Source organism: Pinus tabuliformis, chromosome Q (genome assembly GCF_031772625.1).
Source record: "Pinus tabuliformis cultivar Carrire ecotype Pingquan chromosome Q, CPIR1, whole genome shotgun sequence".
NCBI classification, from domain to species: domain Eukaryota; kingdom Viridiplantae; phylum Streptophyta; class Pinopsida; order Pinales; family Pinaceae; genus Pinus; species Pinus tabuliformis.
In genome coordinates this window covers 293,808,758-293,836,703 of record NC_142296.1, presented here as the reverse complement: position 1 = coordinate 293,836,703, position 27,946 = coordinate 293,808,758, and the positions used below count along the sequence as shown (strand labels likewise).

The window sequence follows — 27,946 nt, the reverse complement described above, 5'->3', positions numbered from 1 at the left end:
CATGGCTTGTACCCACACCTAACGCTATGCGACTTCCTGAAAATTGGAAGGTTCTGCAACCTGAGCTACTAATGCTTGGTACTTGTGAGACTGTCGGTGCTCAAGCTTGTCCGTCCTAGGAGTTCCAGTAAAATCCTCTGCATCTGTCAATGTTTAACGAACCTCTCTGCTGACTTGACCATTAGTGGTGGGAGGTTCAACCAGCGCCTCATCTTGTGTCTACTGCTTCGTTTTCTATGAAGTCACTAGATCTCCTGTACCTGAGGAAATGATGGTACTAGTTAGTGTACTAGATTCCTGTGACTGTCCTACTGGTTGCCCCTGTTGCTGGACCAATGGAGCTTTTGCTAGCAGATTATGATCACCTGCAGGCATCTCACGAGATCTCTTGCAGGCTCGGTCCTCCATGAATTTTACATCCCGTCTTACTACAATCTTCCTATTGCTAGGAATGTAGACCCTGTATGCCTTTGAGGTTTCGCTATACCCAACAAGAAACCCCTTCTCTACAATCTGACCCAATTTGGTGCGCTTCTCATCTAGCACATGACAATAAGCAATGTCGCTGAAGATCTTGAAGTGACTAACTTCTAGCTTCTTCCCTGTGAAGACTCCTTCTGGCGTTTTCTTCCCGAATGCTCTATGAGACGGCCTGTTTTGAATATACACTGCCGTGTTACATGCCTCTGCCCATAGAATCCTCGGCAAATCCCGGTCATATAACATCACTTTTGCAGCCTCGACTATAGATTTGTTTTCATCTGAGCTACTAGGGATACAATTGACCAGATAGAAGTATATTTGGCAACTGGGGCAAAGGTCTCCTCATAATCTATCCCTTTTTACTGTGCATACCCCTTTGCCACGAATCTAGCCTTGTACTTCTCCACGCTGCTGTCTGCGATGTATTGATCTTGTAGATCCAACGAGAACTTACAACTGACCTGCCCTCAGGCCTTGGCACCACCTCCCAAACATCATTTGTCATGATAGAGGTGTATTCTTCCACCATGGCATGTACCCACACCTAACGCTGTGCGACTTCTTGAAAATTGGAAGGTTTTGCAACCTGAGCTACTAATGCTTGGTACTTGTGAGACTGTCGGTGCTCAAGCTTGTCCGTCCTAGGAGTTCCAGCAAAAACCTCTGCATCTGTCAATGTTTAACGAACCTCTCTGCTGACTTGACCATTAGTGGTGGGAGGTTCAACCAACGCCTCATCTTGTGTCTACTGCTTCGTTTTCTATGAAGTCACTAAATCTCCTGTACCTAAGGAAATGCTGGTACTAGTTAGTGTACTAGATTCCTGTGACTGTCCTACTGGTTGCCCCTGTTGCTGGACCAATGGAGCTTTTGCTAGCAGATTATGATCACCTGCAGGCATCTCACGAGATCTCTTGAAGGCTCGGTCCTCCATGAATTTTACGTCCCGTCTTACTACAATCTTCCTATTGCTAGGAATGTAGACCCTGTATGCCTTTGAGGTTTCGCTATACCCAACAAGAAACCCCTTCTCTACAATCTGACCCAATTTGGTGCGCTTCTCATCTAGCACATGACAATAAGCAATGCTGCTGAAGATCCTGAAGTGACTAACTTCCAGCTTCTTCCCTGTGAAGACTCCTTCTGGCGTTTTCTTCCCGAATGCTCTATGAGGCGGCCTGTTTTGAATATACATTGCCGTGTTACATGCCTCTGCCCATAGAAACCTGGGCAAATCTCGGTCATATAACATCACTTTTGTAGCCTCGACTATAGATTTGTTTTCATCTGAGCTACTAGGGATATAATTGACCAGATAGAAGTATATTTGGCAACTGGGGCAAAGGTCTCCTCATAATCTATCCCTTTTTACTGTGCATACCCCTTTGCCACGAATCTAGCCTTGTACTTCTCCACGCTGCTGTCTGCGATGTATTGATCTTGTAGATCCAACGAGAACTTACAACTGACCTGCCCTCAAGCCTTGGCACCACCTCCCAAACATCATTTGTCATGATAGAGGTGTATTCTTCCACCATGGAATGTACCCACACCTAACGCTGTGCGACTTCCTGAAAATTGGAAGGTTCTGCAACCTGAGCTACTAATGCTTGGTACTTGTGAGACTGTCGGTGCTAAAGCTTGTCCGTCCTAGGAGTTCCAGTAAAATCCTCTGCATCTGTCAATGTTTAACGAACCTCTCTGCTGACTTGACCATTAGTGGTGGGAGGTTCAACCAGCGCCTCATCTTGTGTCTACTGCTTCGTTTTCTATGAAGTCACTAGATCTCCTGTACCTGAGGAAATGCTGGTACTAGTTAGTGTACTAGATTCCTGTGATTGTCCTACTGGTTGCCCCTGTTGCTGGACCAATGGAGCTTTTGCTAGCAGATTATGATCACCTGCAGGCATCTCACGAGATCTCTTGAAGGCTCAGTCCTCCATGAATTTTACATCCCGTCTTACTACAATCTTCCTATTGCTAGGAATGTAGACCCTGTATGCCTTTGAGGTTTCACTATACCCAACAAGAAACCCCTTCTCTACAATCTGACCCAATTTGGTGTGCTTCTCATCTAGCACATGACAATAAGCAATGCTGCTGAAGATCCTGAAGTGACTAACTTCCAGCTTCTTCCCTGTGAAGACTCCTTTTGGCGTTTTCTTCCCGAATGCTCTATGAGGCGGCCTGTTTTGAATATACACTGCCGTGTTACATGCCTCTGCCCATAGAAACCTGGGCAAATCCCGGTCATATAACATCACTTTTGCAGCCTCAACTATAGATTTGTTTTTCTGCTCCGCTACTCCATTTTGCTGTAGATTGTAGGGAGTTGTCCACTCTCTTATGATGCCTTCCTTAGCACAAAAATTTGTGAAGTCTTTATCAATATACTCTCCACCATTATCTTAGCGAAGCACCTTGATCTTTTTCCCAGTCGCATCTCCACGAGAGCCTTAAACTCCCTAAAGCGATCTAAGACCTCATCCTTGGTCTTCAAGAAGTAGATCCAGGGTTTCCTGGAATGGTCATCAATAAAGGTGACAAAATATTCGGCCCCAATGAGTGCTCTAGTGGACATCGGGCCACCAATATCTGAGTGTATAAGTCCTAACACGCCCTCTTCTCTGCTGTCACTTCTTAGGAATGCTACCTTAGCATATTTCCCTAGTACGCATCCTCTGTACGCATCATCGTGTTCTGTGACAAGTTCTGGATTCCCTGTTATTGTTTCTTTGAGCATCTTGAGTGCTCCATGATGTAAATGTCCCATTCTCCAATGCCATAGATCATTCAGTTCCTTCCCACTGCTACTGTTACTGCCTATCAATGCCATTGGAGAATTGAGCTGCAACCTGTATAACCTGTTGCTTCGAACTCCAATCTGTCTTACCCTCTTCCAGCTTGGGTGTTTAACACAGTGTTGCGAACATCTCGATAACATCCCGATTTTATCTCGAAATCACGATTTTTTGGCCTAGCCGATGTTTGCCGATTTTTATCGATATTTTCTCGATTTTTACAAATTTTTTGGTTTCTTGGACCCTTGTCGATTATATCCCAATGCCAATGTTCGCAACATTTGTTTAACAAACACCTTTTTCCCTACGAAGTGGACATCATATCCCTTATCCTGTAGTTGTGATACTGAAATCAAGTTCGTACTCAATCCTGACACATGCAGTACATCTATAGCATTGATACTTGCTCCTGACTCCCTTTGAAAACTGATGGTACCTCTCCCTACTAGAGTACATTTTGTTCTGTTTCCCATCGTAATCTGGAAATCCATCTGCTCCTCATTGTAGCTAGAGAAATATTCTCTAACCCTTGTCATATGAGCTGATGCTCCACTGTCTATATACCATACACCCTGTGAAGTTGAGCTTGTTAGGCAAGTAAATTTGTCCTCCAACCTGGAACACAAGTCTGAAGTTCCATGAATATCAAATCAATCCATGGCCATACTGGAGAATTCTTCAGTGTGCTATTTCTCTTCCACTCGACACGGATTCTGCTCTAGCAATCTGTTACAAAACCCTGTGTGTCCAACCAAGGAATCTGCTCAGCGAATATCTAAGCTGCTGCTGCTCCCTCTACCTGCTGGAATTACTCAATTTGGAAAGTCGATTTTTTCTGCCACTCTGCACTGAAAAATTGTACTTCCCTTAAGAACCTTGGCTTGCCTGGCTAGGCATTGCGCAACACCAAAAAACTTTAGCTTGTTGCCTCCTCTGAACAATGAAATTTTCTTCTTCTGCCTTTGAGCTTCCCGTCTGATCAATCATGCTTTGATACCATGTGAAAAGTTGAACTATTGGAACAACAGGAAATTATTTTTCTAACTTTAAATTTAATTATGCAGTTTATTTGCTACGACAAACAATGAATAAAATCACAATTGCAATTTTCACCATAAAAATGCTGCAGAAAATAAATTGCTGGAAACTGAGAAATTCTAGCACACACAAAAATTTTGACACTGTTATTTTTGGACAATTATCCCCGAAAAAATCCAATTTGGGAAAATCGGTGCAACAGATGAGGGTTTTATTATTATTCTTCAACAACAAATCTGAGTACAATAATTTGGATGTCAAATTGACAATCCAATCTGAGAGAATCATTGGCAAAATTCTTGTGAGGATTTTTCCTCACCCCACAACTGATTTTAGCTCCCGAAACTGGCCCCTCTGCAATTCGTAATTCCTTCTGCGTCAGCCTCTGTCCAGTGTTTGCGCAGGCCTTGCTGTTGCTGCCTCTGGAAGCTCCTGAAATTTGTAGCTCTGCTCCTCTCGCTTTAGAATTGATTCACTGGTCCTCTCGATAAAAATCCCAACCACTAGCTACTGAATCAACTGCTCCTCCAGCTAGATCGAACTGCTTTGTTGCTGCCTACGTAGTCCTTGCGTAGTCCCTCTGGGCAAACTCACACTCCCTCTCATTGCCCCTTCCGTAACTGGAAAACTTCCTTCGGAAATGTTGCGGACCTCCTCTACCACCTGTTACTCATCCTCTGGCTCAATCTCCTATGCTAGATCTTTGCTACTGAGAAATTTGAATTGCATGGGCAACTGAGTCTATGCACTAGTGTGTTCTCCATCTACCCATCGACCTCTAGTTGGGATTCCAATGGCCAAGATTAAAACATAATTGATGGTTGAGATCATATCTAGATCGATTCGTGTTATGGCTTTGATACCACTTGTTATAGCTCCGATACCACTTGTTATAGATCTAACCCAAGAATATTATAGATCTGATATGAAAATATGATATAATGCAAATAAACCCAAGAATAATATGAAATGATTCTTTATTGATCAAACCCTTAAGGTAGGGCAACACCATACATTCACTCCTTAAGGAAGGAGAACACTCCACAAGCCATATGCCTGTTCATACAATAATACTTCTCTTCATCTTCATATCTCTCCATGTGGAGTCTCTAGCCTCTATATAGGCCTCATACATACAATACCATGGGTCATTACCATGGTTCCCTCATACCATCAACTAATACCATGGGCCCATTACATTATTATTAACTACTCGTGGTCCCTTACATGACATGGGTTAACCACCTTATTTATTACTATGGCCCATCCCATTATTACATTATTACCTTGGGTACCTCCCTTGGTACCCCATATTATCCCCCCTAGGTACATAACATTCCAGCCCCCTAAACATGTTTCGTCCCCGAAACATGGGAATAACACAAATAATAAGATCTACTCAAAAGAGTAGTCCACTGATACCATGCACGTGCATCTAGCCATCCAAGAGAAAGGTGAACCCTCGATCTCGCTGGTGCCTCGCTCGCTTGAGATGGAAGTTGACTGCGGTAGCTCTTCTGTGTGGATGTGTAGTAGGTGGATCTTTGTTCCTCTCGATCTGTCCTGCGGGGTTTGTTGTCCATGTGGCTAATTGGTTGCCATCTTGATTGTTGTCTTGCTGGGTGATGTGGGTGATGATATGTTGAAGTTTTAACCCACGATGGCTTTTTCTTTACTTCACCATGCTGTGGTGCCTGTTGTGGTGTCTTTTTTTTCAATATGACTTCAACCACTGAGCCCTCCTCTGATGTATCATCACCTATAACCTTTTCTTCTGCAGCCTCTGTTTGTGTTTGATTGTCGATCATCAAAGGCTCATCATCTGATATGTCAGTCCCTTGAACATCTTCTGCTTCAGCCTCCATGTGCTCTACCTGTTTATGGATGGAAATATCCTGTAATGTAATTTTCTTCTTTTTATACCATAGCTTCAGGAATTTCTTCTGCACATTAATATTGATAGTACCCACAGATTCCATCCAAGGATATCCCAAAACAACATCGATATTATCCATCTCTGAAGCATAAAAATCACCATGAAACACATACTTATCCATAGAAAGCTTCAAATCCTTATACACTTGAACATTCTCATTATCAACCTGTGTATGTTCAATTTGTTTTGCTGGTACTTGCAATTTCTTTGCCAAGTTGACATTTATAAGATTTTGTTTGCAACTTGGATTGATAGACACAATGATTTTCTCCTTCTGAATCAATCCATGAACCTGCAATACAGAGATACCAGCCAAAAATAACCCTTTTGGTTCCTTGGTTTCCTTCTTTTCTGTAAAAATAAAAGCTTTGCTAGGCTGTGTGTCTGTCTGTGTGTGCTTATCCACAAGATTTGATTTACGTTCAAAGCGCTCTAGAAGAGCTTTTTTGAAGGCATCCCAAGTCAAAAACTCTCCCTTGGAACGTTGATGCTCGTGCCACCATTTGCATATGTCACGGTCCAAATACATTTTTCCCCTGATCAACTGTCTCTCATAATCATAGATGTATTGCGATTTGAAATATTCCTCCATTTTTTCTAGCCATTTAACTGGATGAGAGCCATCAAATATATACAAGTCCCTCGAACTCTGATCTAGGCCCGCCATCACAAAAATATTGGTGAAAAATTGAAATGGTCACAGATCCGTCAATATTGCTTAGAATCTCTATTATAACCTATTTTTGGAAATGGAACAATCATTTTGCATCTGCCCATATGATAAAAATCCTGATCCAGGCACTAGAATTCCAGATCTGCGTTGCTACGCTCCCGGCGTCACCCAAAATTTCTGCAAAAAGAACTGATTTTAAATCAGCGATATCTCCCTCATCCGGACTTCGATTCGACTGATTTTTTTTTGAAATCATGTGTTTTTTCCCAAATATTCCAGATCTACAATTAGATCTTGCAGATCTAGCACCAAGACTTCTAGTTCTGCGCCGCAAAACTCGCTGCCCTGAAAATTGTCTGCAACTCCACTGATTTTTAGATCAGCGATATCTCCTTCATCCGGACTCCGATTCAACTGATTTTTTTTTTTGAATTTGGGTATTTTTTCACAAGGAATACAGATCTGCAATTAGATTCTACATATCTTTCACCAAAACGTACAGATCTGACCTGCAACTCGCCGCCCCAGAAACCCTGCAAAAATGAAAAAAAATTTCTCCACGTTTTGCCCAAGAAAGTGCTCTGATACCACTTGTTGTAGCTCCGATACCACTTGTTATAGATCTAACCCAAGAATATTATAGATCTGATATGAAAATATGATATAATGCAAATAAACCCAAGAATAATATGAAATGATTCTTTATTGATCAAACCCTTAAGGTAGGGCAACACCATACATTTACTCCTTAAGGAAGGAGAACACTCCACAAGCCATATGCCTGTTCATACAATAATACTTCTCTTCATCTTCATATCTCTCCATGTGGAGTCTCTAGCCTCTATATAGGCCTCATACATACAATACCATGGGTCATTACCATGGTTCCCTCATACCATCAACTAATACCATGGGCCCATTACATTATTATTAACTACTTGTGGTCCCTTACATGACATGGGTTAACCACCTTATTTATTACTATGGCCCATCCCATTATTACATTATTACCTTGGGTACCTCCTTTGGTACCCCATATTATCCCCCCTAGGTACATAACAATTCGTGTGAGTTTCTAGATGATTCACACCTTATCTCAATTAATTATGATTAATTAACCCGTTTTCCTAAGTTTAGACTTAAAAACATTAAAAAATAGGCTAATAATCTAATTGAGACACTTCTAGGTGGAATTTCTAGAAATGATATCTGGGTTATGGAGAACTCCTGTGTTTTAGCCTCTCCACAAAGTTTCGAGACTAGAACACCTCCGATGCTACAAAAGCTAACATAGTATGTCAGATCAGGCAGGGTCCTAGGGAGGAGCAGCAAGGAGGTCTAGATCTAGCGAAGAAGGGCTTGATTAGTAGATCAGATCTAGTTGCTGTGTGTTCCCAGTTGGATTATTACCTTTGCTACGGGAGCACAAGAGTTGTAGTAGCAGGAGGATCGCAAGGTCAACAAGGCGCAGCCAGATACTTGAGAGATAGTATAGAGCCAGGGAGGTGTAGTCATAGACTCAAGAGACAGTTGCAAAGCCAATTGCAGTGACACAATAGATCAGTGAGAGTTTGAGACTTAGAGGGAGTTTAGCTTTAGAGGGATCAACTCTATGAAAGCTTGATCTTTAGGTTCTAAGAGATCAATACATACAGGTGCAGTGATGACTTCAACATAGAGGCATCGACAGCGTGAGATCAGAGTATGCGCAGTAGCATGGTGGATAGTGACAACCAGAGTATTTTCTTCACAGTGATTTCCAGTGACAAGGATTCATATTAGGTTGAAGATGTGAAGGAAGGAGGTAGCACAGATGTCAAACACCAACAACATGGATCAATTCGGCTACAACATGTTCCCACATATCAATAGGTGGATGATATACTCACAAAGGCCCTAGGGAGGGCAAAGTTCATCTACTTTAGAGAATAGATGGGTATAGTGGAGAACACCTTCCTCGCTAAGAGGGAGTGTTAGTTTTTGGATATGGTAGCAGTGGATAGGTGTTCTAGTTTCAGTTTGTGTCTAAGAGGCTAAGGAGCACGAGATCTCCAAAACAAAAAAAGGTTTCATGAGAAAAGACTTGGAGACGCCTTAATTAAATTAATTAGCCAATAATTAAAATATTTCCTAAGTCTAACTTAGAAAAAGTGGTTAATTAAAGGGAATTAATTAAGGAAGTTTGATTTTTCTCTAAAGGCTTCTATTGATGAAGTCAAATTGATCTTAGCCATTAGTTGAGATGTAATCGTGGCCGTTGAGACTCTAACGAGAGATTATAAGAGCAGGTTGAAGGGATTGGAGAAGACATAGTTTATGAGTTGAGCAGTTTGACTACCTAGTTGCAAGTATTCAGCAAGGGCATAGTTGAAGCTAGGGAAAGCATTGGAGCGAGGGATCAACAGAGATTTGAGAGCAGGAGTTCGAAGGAATTTTCCTCAGCATTTTCCAGTTTCCAAGGGATAGGAAAGACGTGGCCAAATTCATTTGCAAAGGAGGCCAAATATAGTAGTGCGAGTTAGCCAGTTTACCTAGTGCAAGTTGTCTGAGGAGCAACGTTTCAGTTGCCAGTTGCCGGATCAGTGTCCCGAAGGCAAAGCGAGTGGGTTTTAGAGGCAAGGGGAGGCTAAACGATTTGCCTTTAGGTATTTTCGGGGCTGTATGATTTTATTTGCGCAAGCAATGCGCATTTCTGGAGTCTGGACTGCAGAGCGAGCAATAGGAGAAGTGTGAGTTTGCCAGAGAATGCCAGTTCGATTGCAGAGGGAGACAAGGGTGCCTTTCGGATTATTTTCCTAGTATTAGCCGGAGCTTTGCCAGTAAGAGGCAAGCAAATTATTGTGCTCTTGAATTATAATAAAACCTCCATTTGATGCACTAGTTTTCCCTTTGGGTTTTTTCCAAGGACATTTGTCCAAAACTAACGGTGTCAATTTTATGTGTTTGTGCATCTATTCCTCAGTTCTAATTTTACATTCCACAAAGTATTTATATTGTGAAGAATGAAACAGTGAAATTATCGTTATTTGCTGAATAATAATTCAATAGACAAATAAATTGCTAACAGTTAGAAGATAAATATCCAATTGGTTGCATTTGTGGAAATTTCACACTATGCGTGTTTAATAGAGAGAAGAATTGTGTTATTCTCCATATATCCAATTCTCCTTGTTTCGTATATGTGTGTTTCATTCTACGCTAATTTTGATTCCAGCAAAATACAAAACTATAGACTTCTTATGCATTGCTCCCTTCACCATCACCATTGACTAGTCTCTTGATTAGATTAATGTCATTTTTAACTAATCATTCTTTTAAATGTGGCATTCTACACTCTTGGATTTAAGAGAACACATGAATGAAACAACAAAGGAAAAATAAAGACATTTATAAAATTCACTGATTTTCTATTACATATTACAATGAATCTATAATACAAAATTTGTTTTTAATTTCGGCTCTTGAAGAGGAGGATAAATCTCTAGCCCAAAGTAGATCCACCCCAACATTGTTTTTTATATCTTAAAACGCATGTCACAGGTTCAAAACCAGAGGGGGGTAGAGTATGCATGCCTTCATAGACTTAACAGTCAAATCGCTGCGCGGAGGTGGGTCCCTTGTCCCACAAACAAGGGGGTCTCATACACCAATTTGGTGTCTGGCTTAGCTGTGGCCTTAAAATTAGATAATAATAATAATAATAGACAATTGAGTTTTAATACAACTTGAGTTGGCCTAATGGTTAAGAGCATGTGTTTCATCCTAAGAGGTCACAAGTTCAAAACCAGAGGGGGGTAGAGTATGTATGATTTCGTAGACTTAGCAGTCAAATCGCTGCGCGGAGGTGGGTCCCTTATCCCACAAACAAGGGGGTTTCATGCACCAATTTGGTGTCTGGCTTGCCCGTGACCTTAAAATTGGATAATATATTAACCCTATTTCTATCTTGATAACATAGGTTGCTTGTCTAAAATGGGTATTACCTATCTTCACATAACTCCTAAATGACCATTTTATTTCCCTATACACCAAGCATTTCTTTGAACCTATAAAATTTGCCATTGCCTAATGTTTTCATTATTGATTTTTTAAAGTACACAAATGAGATAGAACGTGAGACTACTTTCTCACTCAAAATTTAATTGATTTCCTATCAACAAGCAACACAGATTTATCGTTCAAAACTTGCTTCAAAATCTCCCAAGGATAGAATTCTAGCCAAAAATATCTCTTATCCAAAATTGTTTTCTTTTGTCTAAACTTATCTCACACTCTAAATTTAGTCCTACCTTTCCTTCAGGAAAAATATGACATGCATCTAAAATGGGCATTACATATTCTAACACTATCTTTTGATTACCATTTGATTTTTCTCTCAACCAAGCATTTCTTTAAATCTTTAAAATTATCCTTGTTAATGTCTTTGTGAGGATGTTTACAAGATGAAGTTTAGTTTTGTAGTATACCACTTCAAATTCTTTGATTTACCATAATGGATCCCAATACGTTTGGTCCTTTTATGAAACACTACATTTTTCGTAACTTGAATTACACTTTTCTTATTGAGCCTTTCCATTCTTCAAGCTGATCATGGCTTTCTTATGAAAGTGATCTCCTTGTTGTTGTACGAACTTGACCTTCAGGTTATCTTCTCATGCTGCTACCTTTTAGTCCCAGGATGAACACATCTTGACTTCACGATTGCCAGGACCATATCTTTAATTTATATAGTTGAACTTGCCATAACTGTCATCATGTATTCCTGCAATATCTTTCTAGTTAGCAAAACAATATGTTAACTAGATAACTGTTAAAATTGGCAACTAGGGCCAAACTCCATGTGGGTCATCTTATTTATGGCAGCTGATATTTTTCTTGGATTCCTCTCATCGAGAGGTGTAGGATTGATCTAAAGATCATACGATTCCGATAAGTATTCATGGAGATATGAATTTATTTGTGTTATGGGACAATTCGTCAAGGTCGGCCAACAACCAAATCACCCCACATGTGCTCAACGTTTTAGTATAAAAAGAGGTGGCTTGCTAGCAGTGTTGTTAAAATCGCGATAAAATCGTGATTTAATGAAAAAATCGCCTACTTTTTTTTGCCGATTTTTAATGAAAAAATCGTGTTTTTTTCAAAAAATCGCGATTTTTTCGAAAAAAGCGCGATTTTTAACGAAAAAATCGTGGGGGCTCAGGAAAACATAGTTTTATAACTTTTTTTGGGTTTTTTCATGCAATGTTTTTTGAAAGAAACAAATAATTTTTGAGTGGGGTAGCTTAATGATCAAGTCTAGGCCCTGGTATGGATATGCTATTCATGGTAATGTTAAATTCTTAAAGTAAAAGTGACATTCTCCTTAATCTTCATTTTCATCCTTTTACTTAAATTTTTAACATTACCATGAAATGACTCAGGATGTTTGAGAGTGGTTCCAGCCTCATTGGATTTCATATGGAGAAAGTAGAATTTTAGATTTCATTTAAAATCCAGCAGACTTATCAGTTTTTCAGGATTTCAGGATTGGGAGATTGTAATGTTTCCAGGTGACACCACCTGCCCGGGCTACCCCTGCCACCAGTAGAGGACGTGGTCTACCTCCTATAGCTCCTACTTCTAGTTCTTCAACGTCTAGACTCTAGATCACATCAGACTCCACTGCCATTTCCACCTGCACGGGCACCAGCATCTACATCTAGAGGGAAAGGGAAAGCTGTGGCATTTTCTCGCAAGAGGGGCAGAGGAAATCAATAGGATTAGACTTTCATTTTATTGTATATGACATTATGACATGATGAAATACATTATCATATTTTTTGTTGATATTTTGAGGCTGAGTTGGGACTTACTATTCAGGACATGATTCAATGTTATGTGTGATTTTAGCGCTAGAAATGATATTAAACATCTTATATATTAGTTTTTTTATCATATTTATGTGTCAATGTATTTATTTTATGTTGTAGATGGTTTAGATATTAAAAAAATTGAAAAAAATGAATATTTTTGTACCAAACGATTTTTTCCCGCTTTTTTCCGATTTTTTCCCGATTTTTCCGTTTTTTTCCGATTCGTTCCCCGCGCCGATTTAATCCCGATCGCGCTTTTAACAACATTGCTTGCTAGTCATTTGCACACACACTCTTCTTGTGATCTCTTCCTCTCCACTTGTCTTTGGGTTTTGGTGGGAGGAGAGATCCTAAGAGACAACGCTACCCTAATGAAGAGATGCCCTAGATCTGAATGCTGCCATGGGAAAGAAGGATCTACGCAGCCCTAAAAGAAGATGACCTAGCTTCTAACACTGCCCTAATAAACACAATTAATGGAGGAAGTCTTAATGATGTCTTAGAAGAGAGTTCATGCCCTAAATGCAAACCCTAAGACACTGCCGTATGTTGTCATATAGGGATGCCCTAGACTCTAACACAATCATGGTGAAGAAGGCTTTAATGCAGAAGAGAAAGGTATCTATATCATTGGTCTAGAAGAGATCCTAAGCTGTCCTAAACGCAGGTCTAAGAGACCCTATGATGCTGATCTATGAAGACCCTAAATCTGCTGTCAATGTGCCCTAGCCGCAGGCTTGTGAGAAGATTTAATAGCAGTCATGATGGAGAACCTTCAACGCTGTTCAAATGACTTTAATGTAGCCTTGGAAAGGAAAGGCATAACGTAGACACTAAGACGTTGTCCTTATATGCCCTAACGCTGTCCTAAAAGAGACCTCTATTCACAGCAAGGAGAAGCCCTAGTCATGAAGGAGACACAGCTCTAACACTGCCCTAAATACGGTCATGGAAACACAGCAAGGAGTGGGTAAAAACGCAGGTCTATAACAAACATCTAGACGCTGATTTAGGAGGGTCATATCATGCCCTAGCTGCAAAGAATAAGAGGGCTAATGACTGTATAAAGGAGGCCTAAAAAGACAGGTTCTAAATGCTGTCAAGAGAGCTCCATATACGCTGTCCTAAGGTGGCCCTAATCAGCAGCTACAGAGCTGTCCTAGCTGCTGTCTATCTAGCCCTTGAGAAGGGTCCTGTAGCATTGACAACATAGTGATCGGGTGCAACAATATGATATGATGGGACAACATAGTAATAGGGTACAACATCATGAATGTATTGAAGTGCAGCATGAAGGATGCAACATGTGTGATGGGTGCAGCATAGTGCACAGTGATGGGTACAATAGTCATTGGTGCAGCATAGTGCATAGTGATGGGTACAACAGTGAATAGGTGCAGCATAGTGCACAATGATGGGTACAACAGTGAATAGGTGCAGCATAGTGCATAGTGAGAGTGGTGCAGCACAGTGATGCATAGTGCAACATGATGATGAAGCGCAGCATGTTGGGTACAACATGATGAGGTACAACTCAGTGATGGTGCAGCATGGTGCAACACAGTGATGATGGACATGGTATGATGGTGCAACACAGTGATAGGTACAACAAGGTGATGGAATCACCTCTACCTCATGCGTCATCTTCTTAGAGAAGATTTCTGCTCTTATTATGACAAGTCAAAATGTTGACTTCTGATGTATATGTACTATCTCTCTCACTCTGTTGAACTATTGAAGAACATATACGAAGAATTGATCAAGGGTTTCCCCACATTTGGGTTTGTCCCTGGTTGGCGCCACATCTTGTGTCCTCTTGTCTTGGCTTGTCTTTTGCGATTTATGTTTATGTTCTATCTGCATTTTACTATCATGCTAAATGTGATTGCTAATCTGGAATTGATATTGAGCTAATATCGAAAATTGAAGTAAATTTGCTATGAGCATAGAACATACCTAAAATTAACAATAACCAATGACAAAAATATTAGAGTTACCTCATCATGATGTCCTTCTCATCACAACATCAACATCCTCATGGTTCATCTCCACACGAACCTACCTTCACGCATTAGAGTGCCCAAGGATCAAACTTGATTACCAAGTTACAAATTTTCTTTCGGAGTCTATACTGGATGTTAATCATTATTCTACATAATCTAGAGAAAGTTTTGATTTTTTTATTCAACCTTGAGTAGGTCAAATTCATCACATAATCATATTAAGCATATTCCAAGATTCTATAATATGAATCTTATCCAAGAGTTACTTTCAATATGCATTCCTATGCTCTTATTTCATCATCTAGCTACATGTCCTATAATGAGCCCGCAACTTGACTGATTGCATTCCTTTATCCCTTAAGAGTATTGTTTCCATACTATATGGAATGTATACTAATCTTTGTCAAAATGCCTTTCCCAAGAATCTTCTAAAAATGATGGTTCTTCCAAGATCATAATGATCCATCTTAGCAAAATGACTACCTCTAACATTATGTTAGAATGCCTAGATGAACACTAATATGCAAAATGGTCCAACCATCTCAATCTTGAAAGACTAGACGATTCCTACAAAGCAACTCAATCAAGTATACTCTAAATACACTACTATCACATGCTTCTATCATGATCCTACGTATTTACAAAACCGAGTTTCTCTTAAACAACAATGCAAGCTATTCTAAAGGAAGGACTAACGTCCTAAAGACCCTGACAGGGAGGATGCCTTCGTTATTAGTAAAGATCTTTAACATCTTCTTTCTTCGACTTCTTCTCAGGTTTTCCCATCTCCTTAGCTGTGTGAGCTTCACTTCTTTCCTTTCTTTTGTTGTTTTACTTGTTTGGACAGTCCCTCTTAAAGTGTCCAAATTCATTGCATCCAAAGCATTGCACCTTGGACATGTCTTGCTTCTTCTTGGACTTTCCAAACTTTCCCTTCTTCAGCTTCTTGGTTCTCACAATGAAGGCTTGAGACTGCTCATTAGATTCGATATCATCCTTTTCCTTGATCCTAGTCTCTTCCAGGATGCACTGAGCCCACAACTCATCAAAAGGAGTTGAATCTTTCTTAGAGTAGATGCTTATTGCAAAACTGCTCCATTTTGGTGGCAAAGCATTTAGTACACATATGGTCATTTCAGAATCCAAAATTGTCTCCTCAAGCCCCTGCAACTGATCTCTTATTTGAGAGATCTTCATTAGAAAAGAGGCCATGTCCTCATCCTTTGATTTCTTCATTTTATATAGCTTATTCCTCAAAGACATCTTTTGTCCTGATGTACTTATAGAGTACAAATTCACTAGCTTATCATACATAGCCTTAGAAGTCTTTAAATTAGCAACAAAGGGAACTAGATGATCCTTAATGGATTCAACAATGATCCTTTGTGCCCTTACTTCCCCTTTCTTATATTTTGCTAGTTCCTGAGTCCTGTCTTTGCTAGGTTCAGTAACTTCATTGAGGACATATTTCATTACTTCATGTCATGTAAGTGCCAAGTCTATTCTTTTCTTCCATGCTAGGTAATTTGCTGAGCCAACAAACTTATTTCTTTCCTTGCAGAAAGAACCCATGATACCTTTAGATTTAGACATAGAGCAACAATGTGATACTTACTTGTCAATCAAGAATCTTCGCTTCTTTGATGATGTCTAAAACTATCTTGAGGCTTTCAAGATCTTAAAAGAGACTTCAATGGTGTCTTAGAAAGATGCCCTTCCAAGTACGTTAGATATGAGCTACACCTTCCAATCTTAGTTTTGAACGTGCAACTTTGATCTGCACCTTTGATCTTCTAATTGCTGCAAAAACCCTAAGACAATCCTTTAAAAGTTTCCTTCTTTGAGCGAGACAAATCCCTCCAAGATCAATGAGGTCAAAACATAATATATGCTCTTCTAGCAACTTGATCCTCTGCAATTCAGACCTTGCAACTTTGACCTCCCTTGTAGTTGCAGAAACCCTAATTCTTCAACCAAACTCTCCTTTTTATGTCCACAAGATGGTTCTTCCGACTGCCTTCTTGTTCAGCTTTGCTCTAATACCATGTTGGAAAATGCAATGTGGCAGCTATTGATTCATATTTTCCTTATTCCTTAATACTTGCTTGTGAACTTTAATTATCTTCTTGTGTTTCATTATTAGATCTTTTCATCAAACAAATATCAAGATAAAAAACAATAAAAACAATGAACACAAATATTAGGCTCCAAGCCAGGGCAAAACCCCTCCAAGGGGAAAACCCAAAAAACTCTTCTCTTCTTATAGAATCTGCTTCAAATGAGACCAATAGGACCCAAAATCCTAGATCACAACTTCCTTTCAGCACCAAGTCAACCCTTCAAGATGACTTTCCAATTAGTTCATAGTCACATCAAGTCAACCAGAGACAAACCCTTCCAGAACTGCCTCAGATTCAAAATTTCGGCCCCCAACTACAAAATTTCGGACCACAGTGACAAAATTTTGGACTTGCAGCTTCACTACTTCAGAAATCTCAGCCCCTGCAACTTTGACCCCTGCAACGACTTTGCAACTTCGCACGTGTGAGAGAAAACTAGGGCAAAACTTCGATTTTCTTCTCTTCCAACTGCTGCTCTCTTCTTCCTTGCCTTTCTTGTCCTTCTTCCTCAACTTCGCACTTGAGATCGAACTTCCTTGATTGCAGATTGAATTGGTGAGTGAATGAGGTCGAATTGCTTCTATTTATACCTTTTTGTGTGGGTCAAATACCCTCTTTGGGCCGACTTGTCTCTTCTAGGGCCGATTTGGACTAGGAGGCTTATAAGGCTTTCTAGACTTAAAATAAATTCTTTTACAAGGCACATCTTGCTCGGAAGGGTTTTATAAACATGATGTTGACTCTCTGAACCAATGTTGCGAACATCGGCATCGAGATATAATCGGCAAGGGCCCGAGAAACCAAAAAATCGTAAACATTGGGAAAATATTGGTAAAAATCGACAAACATCGGCAAAATTAAGATACCATAAAAATATCTATAAAAATCGACAAACATCGGCTAGGCCAAAAAATCGTGATTTCGAGATAAAATCGGGATGTTATCAAGATGTTCGCAACACTGCTCTAAACTCATGACAATAAATCCTACAACCTAACAAACCCTAGAAGCACGAAGAACATGCTTTTACCTAGCAGACCATCAATAAAGAGCATGGAACCCATGCTTAAAAATAAAAACTTTTTCTTTTCTTCTTTTTTTTGTTACATAAGATACATATTGAAATGCGTACAATAACAATTATGAAGACCGAAACTAGGTACATTTCCAACTGTTGGCAGGGTGGATTGGGGGTGGGGAGAGAGGGAGAGGAGGTAGTGTTTGATAAAGTGATGAGGGCGTTGTTTGCGACGAGGAGACGAGAGATTGAGAAGTAGTGGATATGCGGGATTAATAAGCCATGGGATTCACTTGGTTGAAAGTGATGTCTCCCATAACTTGTGAGGGGCCCATCATTGTCTTGCGAACTTGTATGAAGGCCCACATATTTTGGTTCCAACTCTTGGAGGCAAAGTGCGTCCTCTGCTCTATCATGTAGGGCAACTTGGGGGCTTCTGGTTCAAGCGTTGTGGTCACACAGAAGAATGACATCAACAAGAGTGGCGTAGTGGGAGATATCTACGTAAAGATCAAGGAAGGATCACCCTTGGACTCTATGTGAAGTGCATAGTGTGATGAGGTTGGAGGAAAGTAGCGAACTGCAATATGACTGTCTTGGAGAAGGGAGATGTGTCAACAGAATCAGACCCACAAAAACTTGGGATGTTTATTTGATGAAAACAAAGTGACCTTTCTTTGGAGTGAATTTCATATTAGACAAATACTCCCTTGGATCCTCTAATGCCGTCGGATCTCGTCTCTTGTTGGCAATACCACACCTAGTGATACCCATGGATCTTGGGTGGTGTCCAAATGGGGCTCGCATGTGTCTTTGTGAGGAAAAGGAGGTCTCGAGACTTGATCACATGACAAAGTGTATTTGGTGAAGACCGAGATGCACCATTACTCTTACAGTTTCTAGTGGATATGGTGGACCAACTCCCCCTAACCCACCCCTCAGCTAAATGAGACTGTCATTTGGTCCAATGGCGAGAATATCTTGAAGGAGCTAAATCACTGATGAAGGCTTTGAGATCTTGAATTACTTCCCTCTTCCCTTCCTTCTGTGCAACTATGGTCTAGTCTTTAGATAACTTGAGTTACACCCACTGAGTTTTGGTGAGATCATCATCGAGTAAGATATTTTGTGGGTGGGAGCGATGTCAGACTTCTCTTGGCTCTAAGGGCTATGAGTCGATCCCTTAGTGGTTGATAGCGAGGAAGTGTGTAGAGTTGCGGGCCATCCATGCCCAAGCAAGAGTGGTGTCCTTTAGATCGAAAGTGTCATGAAGGAAAGAGGTACCTATTTGTAGGGGGTCAAAAGGAGCTAATGGAGGGGGGAGCTCATGTACTTGTAAGGTTAAGCTCCTGAGCTTAATGTACGTGTTTCTCATTCATTTTGCTTGTATCATACCTTCAACTGTGGTAAGTGGTGTCGCGGGGGGGAGGCATTGTTCACTTCTCCGGACCACTTCAACCCAAGAATTAAGTTTCTGCCATTGGATTTTTGTCTCTTGTTTAAGAAGGCTTGTTGTGACCTCATCTCATCTTGCAGATTTTTGATGTTCAAGATCTTTGTTTGGAATGTGGGCGAGTTCGTAATTGGTTGTTGCAAGTGTATGTCTTCCGATTTTTTCATTCATGAGATCAATTGTTTGAGACTTAATACCTCTTAATGGAGCTATTTGTTTTCATTTTCAATAATTACTATATTCCGCAGCTAACTCTTAACTTGAGATGTCAAAAATGAGAAATCTCGCACCATGGTGATATCTATGGGGCTGTAAATTTGTCCTTGGTCCCTGAGGGTTAATTGGAGGAACCCCTCCATTAAATGACCCAAAACCCAAAACTGTCACCTACAATTAACCCAACGCTTGAAACCCTCGATGGTGCGTGCTGACGAAAAATATCGCTCGATCCTGAAATGCTCGGTTCTTCTCAGGCCAATTTTCCCCAAATTTGATGATTGAATCGTGAGCCCTCGACAAACAACAACGCCTGGGAAATCATGAGTAATCTCAAGGATTTTCAAGCTAGGGCATGGAGACAAATCGTTGAGGCGAGGAATGGAGAGGATTGGATGCACTACTGACCAACAGATTGGACGTGGTCCGTGAAAAATGCGAGGGTTGCAATCAGAGAGCTGACGAGGTGCTGCCAGTTGAGAAACTTAGGGCATTAGCATAAGGGGATTTCTCTTTCATTAGTGACTGCTTGTGACTACTTTTTACTTCTTTAGATTAGTATTTTCTTCACGTTAGATTATTAGTGTTCTTCTTCATCAAACAATAACCAATGCATGAACATAAATAGACAAGAGACACAACATATAGGCTATGAGTCAGGGCCAAAACCTTTCATTCTTTGAGAGGAAAACCGGCACAAATTCTTCTATTAGAGATTCCAATTGACGAATACCAAGACCAAGACCCTAAAAGAATAGAAGAATTTGTGTTGGAATCTCTAATAGAAGAATTTGTGTTTTGGGGACTCCCCAATCCCCAAAAGAATATCGGTCCTCCACGACTACTCTTTCATGGGATTCCCTATCTCATCTCACAAGAGCATCAAATGCCAAATGATTACACAATCCTCCATTCTGTCTTCTCAGGTGAAGCACAAAACAACATGTCTATCGCTCCTTCTTATACCAGGAGGTCCTATTCCATTAAAGTAATGTACTCATTCCTATCATAGAGGAATGTACCTAAGCTTCCGGCTTAGGAATTTCCGAGTTTCTTCCAAGTAAGAAACTTCTTCTCAGGCTCCCTCTTAACCAGGGACCTATAGCAGCTCTTCATGTGGAGATCCTAAAACAATCAGCTACATGAAGAGCTCCTTTCTTCGATGTCATGAATTTCTTTAAGGAGTCTTCAACTTTTGGGAACTTCTATATATAGGGCACAGATCATCCATCACTTTTATCCATGAGTTAGTCATGTCCTTAACTCATTAGAAAGTGATCCATCAGATTTTCCATTTGGCTTTTGCTTCATGTCATACTGTTTTCATACCATATTTCTCGGAAGGACATTACATCCTTCTAGGTGGGTTGCTTGGAAGTCATTCACAGATCTTCCCTTTGACAATCCTACATAAGCCCAACCAGATGTTAGTTCAAAAATAATCACTAAACACTTCAAATCATATTTACCTTTGTGATGATCTTTCACCATGACATCTTCTTGTAAGTATCAACATCCTGCATGCAGATTGACACATCTCCCACAGATGTTCAGTGTCAAGGGTCTCTATCTTTTTTCGACTTCCATTAGAGTCTTCACATCCTTCTGGGAGATCTTCTAGTCAAATCTTCTTGGACTTCGGATGTTGAATTCCTTCTACCTTCGTTGCATATTATCACGATCTCTTCCTACCTTTTCACACACTTCATTCCTAGGGGCTTCCAATCAGAGTTCCTCAATCGTAGTCAACCACCTCATACTTCATATGAGGACATATTATGTTGATTTCATCTAGTGCGACTCATGCCTTCCGACATTCTTTCATAGGAGGAGATTCCTTTCCTTTGATCATGCTTCTCAGCAGAGAAGTAGCGTTCCTTGTTACTTGCAACCATGCGACATGACTTTATAATATTAAATACACGCATATGTACTTCATTTTACCTTTAGGTCATCTAGGCTTCTTTCAGCAGCTTTCTTGATTGAAAATATCTTCAACCCCTTGATTTGCTTCATCTCTCATGTCATCATACCATCATCCCATGAACTCCACAAGTTGGAGTTCCTGATGAAACACTTGCTTCCTCTCTAGATCGGTGAATCCTCCAATGAGGATTCCATCTCGCATATCTTTATTCAACAGAGGTTTCCCTTTTTAAACCGATGTATGATGAGACTTATCCTGGACGACTTCTTCCTTTGATCTTCTAATGTGGTCACCAAGAGCTATATCCTCCAAAGTTGACTACCATAGATTTTGTTTCAGCGGTCCTTCACGTTTCCCTATGGTGATGTCACGAGCTCTTGCTTCTAATGCTTCTACTTTCTTGGATTTCCTTCTTTCAGCTTTCTCCACTTTTTTCAGTGAAAATGACTTCTTCTCTATCCTTCTTGTTATTGCCCTTCTTAAGTTAAGGACACTCTTTCCTGTAATGTTCATATCATTGAATATTTAGCTATGTTCTTTCCTTTTGACAAAGTGTCTGAATCCTTTCATTTGATCATTCAACACTTTTGCCCTCAACTTGTCTTCTTATAGAAACCCCAAGTTGTCGAATGAGGTAACTTTCTTATCCCCATGGATATCTATTACCTTGATTATCAGTTAGTGCATCAATGATGATTATCTTCTTTCCTAGATCTCGTAGATGAGATCTTATGAAGATATCCTTCATCCTTTGATACTTTTACCTTTTGTGCAGATCAGATCTAAGTCATGTGACCTTCTTTACCACATCTTCAGAGAGTATTCTTACGAGTTTATCATATACATCTCTTTGATGTCTCCAATATTGCTATATGAGGGGATCTTTCATAAGAATCCCTTTCCATGAATTCAGAGGAGACCTTTTAATATTTTCAATGACTTCAACTTCTTAGAGGACTATGTCTATCCTGCTTTTTCATGTAAAGAATTTTGATGACCCATCCAACTTATATATCTCCTTGCAAACACGAAGTCATTTTACCAGATTGATTAAAGAATGAAAGATGCTTACTTGACAAGTGAGGATGAAATCTTCATCTTGATCACTTTGATAATGGTTGAAGAAGATGTATTAGAGCTCCCTCTTGGATGATCCTCTTCCAAATGAAACAATATTTCTTCAATAGAAAAAGGTTGCTCCTTTTGATGAGGATGATTTGTTGCTTCCTCGGATGATCTTCTTCTAGGGCAAGGAGAGGATCCTTGCTTGCTTTATAACCTTGAAAGTGGTGACAATGACTTTTCTCCTTCAATATACTTCGATTTCTCTTGTAGTGTAGATCAGAAATGCTTCTAGCGTTTCAACCAGTGTTGTGAAAAGCGCGATTAAATCGCGCTTTTTTAAAAAAATCGCACTTTTTTCCCAATGACGATTTAATCGTGTTTTATGCAAAAAAAGCGGCTATATTTTTTTTGCCGATTTTTTTCCGAAAAAAGCGAAAAAATCGCGCTTTTTTTCTGAAAAAATCTTTGGGTGTCGGGGCAGCGGGTTTTATAATGCGATTTTTGATTTTTTTTTGCTCATTTGGACTGTGGGCGCGCGTAGAAGGAGGAGGACGTCTTGGAGAGAGCAGCTGGAGGGTTTGTGAGCAAATCTAAGTGCTTGTAGGACAAATTCAAGAGGAGACCACCAATTTCTCCATAAAAACGGTATGTGGATTAATTTTTTTTTGTTTTCCTTGTTTAAAAACATTGTTTTTCATTGTTTTTGTTGGGAAACTTCATATGGGCACCATTTTCCTTTTGTTTTCATTGTTTTTAAAGAATTTTTTGTATTTTTTCATTGATTTGGGATGGGTAAATTGGTATGACTATGGGAATCAATTTTTTATTTATTTTTTTCATTTTTTTTAAACATTGTTTATGTTTTTTCATTGTTTTTGGCATTTGCCATTTGGTTGGGTAACTTGGGTTTGGAACTTTGGATTCTGGAAATTTGTAACTTGTAATTTTGTAAATGCTAAATTGTAATCCTAAATTCCTATTTCCTAATCCTTATTTTCCCATAGGTTTGCAAATTCAAAATTAAAAAACAAACATGCCAAGGAAATTGGATCCTTTCTGGGAATATGGTGAACCTAAAGCTCCGAATGATAGACAAAACTTGAATTGCAAGTTGTGTGGAAAGGAGATACGGGGGGGGGGGGGGGGGTGTACAGGTTGAAGTTTCACCTTGCACAAATCCCTGGACATGATGTGGGGCCCTATATAAATACAAATCCTGAACTTATCCAAAGAGCCATGAGAGCATTGGGAGAATTAGAGCACACTAGAGAGGCCAAAGAAGAACTCAAAAGGCAACTAAAAAGGTCAGCTGAAGGAAGTGGGCTAAGTGGCACTGGTTCTACTGCAGCATCAGTCAATCCGGTAGCTGCATCATCATTTTTTGTTCCTCGAACCACACCTGGTTCACAACCATCTATCGGTTCAATGCTAAAAGGAACTGAAAAAAAACAAACTGACAGGTTGATGGCAAAATTTCTCCTCTGGAGTGATATTCCTTTCAGCATTGTAAGGAATAATCCATTTTCCAACCTACTGTTGATGCTATTGCCAGTGTTGGCCCGGGGTACAAAATCCCTTCTTATCATGATTTCAGAGGCCGGGTTCTTCAAGATGAAAAGCGTGACTGCACCCAAAGATTGGAGGATTTTAGGGCATCATGGGCACAAACATGATGCACTGTTATGTCAGATGGTTGGACTGACCAAAAGGGGAGAACCCTTATAAACTTCTTGGTTAGTTGTCCCAAGGGGACTATGTTTATCAAATCTGTTGATGCATCTCGTCAAATCAAAGATGCAATAACTTTATGTGATTTGCTGGATGTGTTTATTTTGGAGGTGGGTGAACAACATGTTGTCCAAGTCATAACGGACAATGCTGCAAATTATGTTGCTGCTGGTAGAATGCTTATGGACAGGCATCCTACTTTATTTTGGACACCTTGTGCTGCCCATTGTATTGATTTGATGTTAGAGGACATAGGGAAAATTCCCTTTGTCAAAGATATTGTTGACTCATCAAAAAGCATCACAAAATTTATATATAATCATACATCTGTGCTTAGCTTGATGAGAAGATTCATCAACAACAAAGAGTTGGTGCGCCCCGCCATTACACGGTTTGCCATGAGTTTCATATCTCTTCAATCCCTCTTGAATTCTATGTGAGATGTGAAGAGAATGTTTCTTTCAGAGGAGTGGCATGCTTTGTCAATGAGCTGCAAACCAGAAGGAGAGGCCGTATGCAGACTAGTTTCATACCAGGAAGACTTCTTGGCGGGAGTGCAGGAGGTGTGCGCCGTTACTGAACCTTTGGTAAAGGTTCTTCGGTTGGTTGATAGTGAGAAGCCCGCAATGGGCTATTTGTATGAAGCCATGGACAGGGCCAAAGAAGCCATTCGGCCTACTATGATGATAAGGGAGATGATGGGTTTCAGAAACAACTCCTTCTATGGGGAGTGATTGATGAGCGATGGAACAACACACTCCATCGTCCCATTCATGCTGCTGGGCTTTTCCTGAACCCTGCATTTTCTTATGCATGTGGGTTTGATTTTGATGCTGAGATCATGGATGGATTCTTATCTTGTGTCCAGAAGATGGTGCGATCTCCAGAACAACGTATAGAGATCTCTAAACAAATTGAGACATATAAGATGGCAGGTGGCACATTTGGCTTTGAGATGGCTATCACTGATAGGACGATTAAAATGCCAGGTATTTTTTAGTTTGTAACTTTGTTTCAAATTTCATTGTCTCTTCAAATTCCATTTTTTTCTTATGTTTATTTAAAATTTTATTTGTAATTTTGTTGTAGATGCATGGTGGAAAATGTATGGTGGCAGAGTACCCCTTTTGCAAAAGCTTGCCGTACGCATCCTCAGCCAAACATGCAGCTCCTCAGGATGTGAGCGCAACTGGAGTGTATTTGAAAAAATACACAACAAGAAGCGCAACAGGTTAACACCTAAACATTTAAAATATTGCAAATTTCCAAATAAATTTTTGAATTCATTAAACAATGTTTTTTTTATAATATTAATTATTAATTATTATTTCATGATCTTTGTACAGGTTGGAGTCCCAGCGACTTAATGACATGGTCTACGTCTACTACAATCTTCGATTGTGGGTGAGGCAACTTGAGAAGACACCTGATGTGGATGCCATCTCATTGGATGGGATTGACACCACTGCTGCATGGAGGGTTGAGGCCGAGAGGCCTCTCATGGATTCTACTGATGATTGGTTAGTGCAGGATGTAGTGGAGGGGGAGGAGGAGGAGGAGGAGCAGGTGGAGCAGGAGGAGCAGGAGGAGGAGGTGACACCGCCTATCCGGGCTACCACTGCCACCAGTAGAGGACGTGGTCTACCTCCTGTAGCTCCTACTTCTAGTTCTTCAACTTCTAGAGCACATCAGACTCCACTGCCATTTCCACCAGCACAGGCACCAACATCTACATCTAGAGGGAAAGGGAACGCTGTGACAGTTTCTCGCAAGAGGGGCAGAGGAAATCAATAGGATTAGACTTTCATTTTATTGTATATGACATTATGACATGATGAGATACATTATCATATTTTTTGTTGATATTTTGAGGCTGAGCTGGGACTCAGGAGTCAGGACTTACTATTCAGGACATGATTCAATGTTATGTGTGATTTTAGCGCTAGAAATGATATTAAACATCTTATATATTAGTTTTTTATCATATTTATGTGTCAATGTATTTATTTTATGTTGTAGATGATTTAGATATTAAAAAAAATTGAAAAAAAATGAAAAAAAATGAATATTTTTGTACCAAACGCTTTTTTCCCGATTTTTTCCGCTTCATTCACGGCGCCGATTTAATCCCGCTCGCGCTTTTCACAACATTGGTTTCAACTTCTCTTGTACTCTCTCTCTGCTGAACATTTGATACAATAATAAGAAGAATTGATCAAAGGGTTTTACCCATCTTGGGGTTTTTCCCTGGCATCAGCCAAATCTGGTGTCCTCTTGTCTTGGCTTGTCTTCTGCATTTTGTTATTTCATGTTCTATCTACAGCTACTGTCAATGTGATTGCTATTTGAAACTAAATTGGACATTATCATTGGGCTGCTAAAAGACATTGAAGTAATTGTCCTAAGCATAGAACATACCATTGTTAACTAAAATTAACAGGTATGCAATCCTTTCCCTTAGACTCATGGTGAAAGATGCAAGATAGGTTAGTTTATTGTTGTTTGGAAAAGGAACCTAGGATATTTTACCAGTAACTCTATCACTCCACTTCAACAACATTTAATAACATGAAGAGATTTGAGCTCTTGGGTGAGGAATCTTCGTTGTACCAAGTCTTCTACATCTCGAAGTGTCTGTCCCTTGTTATGCCTATAGGTTGAAGGAATCCATTACAATTAGAGCAAGTTTGCTGCTACAAGAGTCAGTTCCATGACTTTGCAGTTTCAGCAAACTCTAGAACCTCATATAGCTACAAGAGAAGATACATAGAGTGATTAGAAACACTTGTCAACAGTCCCAGTCTACAAGCACAGTACATTGCTCTCCTAAAGCTTATTGGTTTCATGGAATTCTTGGTGTGGCTGCAAAGCAAGCCCTTGTGGCCAGTATCTTTCATTGGTTGTGATTAATGTTTAGTTGTATTATAATATATAAGAGCTCTTTTTCTTCACTCTCTTGTGGTCTGATGTCTATATTTTAACGCTCCTGAAGGGAAGAAATTGAAAACATGGAAGCAAGGGCATGAAACATTTATATACCTTTCATATTATCTTCTTTGTTTCTAGAAGTTTGGCAATAATTTAGGTTGTCCTTAGATGCTTTTCATTCAGAACCAAGTTTTCATCATATATGAAATATAAAGTTTTAAGGTTTTTAGCTTGTAGCCTGTTTAAAATTATTGAATTACCTCTGTAGTAGGGATGCTTTAGATGATATATATTGAAATCATTTCTTGCTATTGTTTAGTTGAATTGGACACGTGGGATAAATAAAACCACATTAGAAAGGGGAAAATGGACATTTTAATGTGATTTTGAAAATAAGCTTATGTGGACGTTATTGCTTACTCTCTTGTGCCCTCCTACGCAGCTGGGAAAACTATGCAATTTCCTTTCATAAATCATAAGATCTTCAAATTTTAGTTTTGGATGCTACTTTTCCTGAGGTGCTTTCAGTTAAATTTTGCTAGCCTGCATTTTTATGTTTGCTTGGAATTGTTGTAAAACCATATTAGAAAGGGGATAATGGACATTTTAATGTCATTTTGAAAATAAGCTTATGTGTATGTTGGTGCTTACTCTCTTGTGCTTCTTATGCAGCTGGGAAAACTAGGCAATTTCCTTTTGTAA

At 39.8% G+C, this 27,946-nt stretch overlaps 2 protein-coding genes across 4 annotated transcripts in view; both read left to right on the top strand.

Annotated features, from left to right (window-relative positions):
• Nucleotides 1–27,946, top strand: part of LOC149219376 (GDP-mannose transporter GONST1-like) — a 297,856-nt gene that overhangs the window by 13,654 nt on the left and 256,256 nt on the right. The window lies entirely within an intron of this gene.
• Nucleotides 27–27,946, top strand: LOC149219378 (uncharacterized). Its single transcript, XM_089383649.1, has 4 exons — nucleotides 27–108; nucleotides 25,406–25,547; nucleotides 25,663–25,909; nucleotides 27,917–27,946. The coding sequence occupies exons 1-4, from the start codon at nucleotides 27–29 to the stop codon at nucleotides 27,944–27,946; spliced, it is 501 nt and encodes a 166-aa protein (XP_089239775.1).

What these genes read in the sequence shown, in the direction of transcription:
- LOC149219378 (XM_089383649.1), top strand. Translation starts at nt 27, where the DNA reads ATGCGACTTCCTGAAAATTGGAAGGTTCTGCAACCTGAGCTACTAATG. An exon ending in CACAACAAGAAGCGCAACAG is followed by an intron (nt 25,548 to 25,662) that starts GTTAACACCTAA and finishes ATCTTTGTACAG; the next exon opens with GTTGGAGTCCCAGCGACTTA. An exon ending in AGGAGGAGCAGGAGGAGGAG is followed by an intron (nt 25,910 to 27,916) that starts GTGACACCGCCT and finishes CTTCTTATGCAG; the next exon opens with CTGGGAAAACTAGGCAATTT.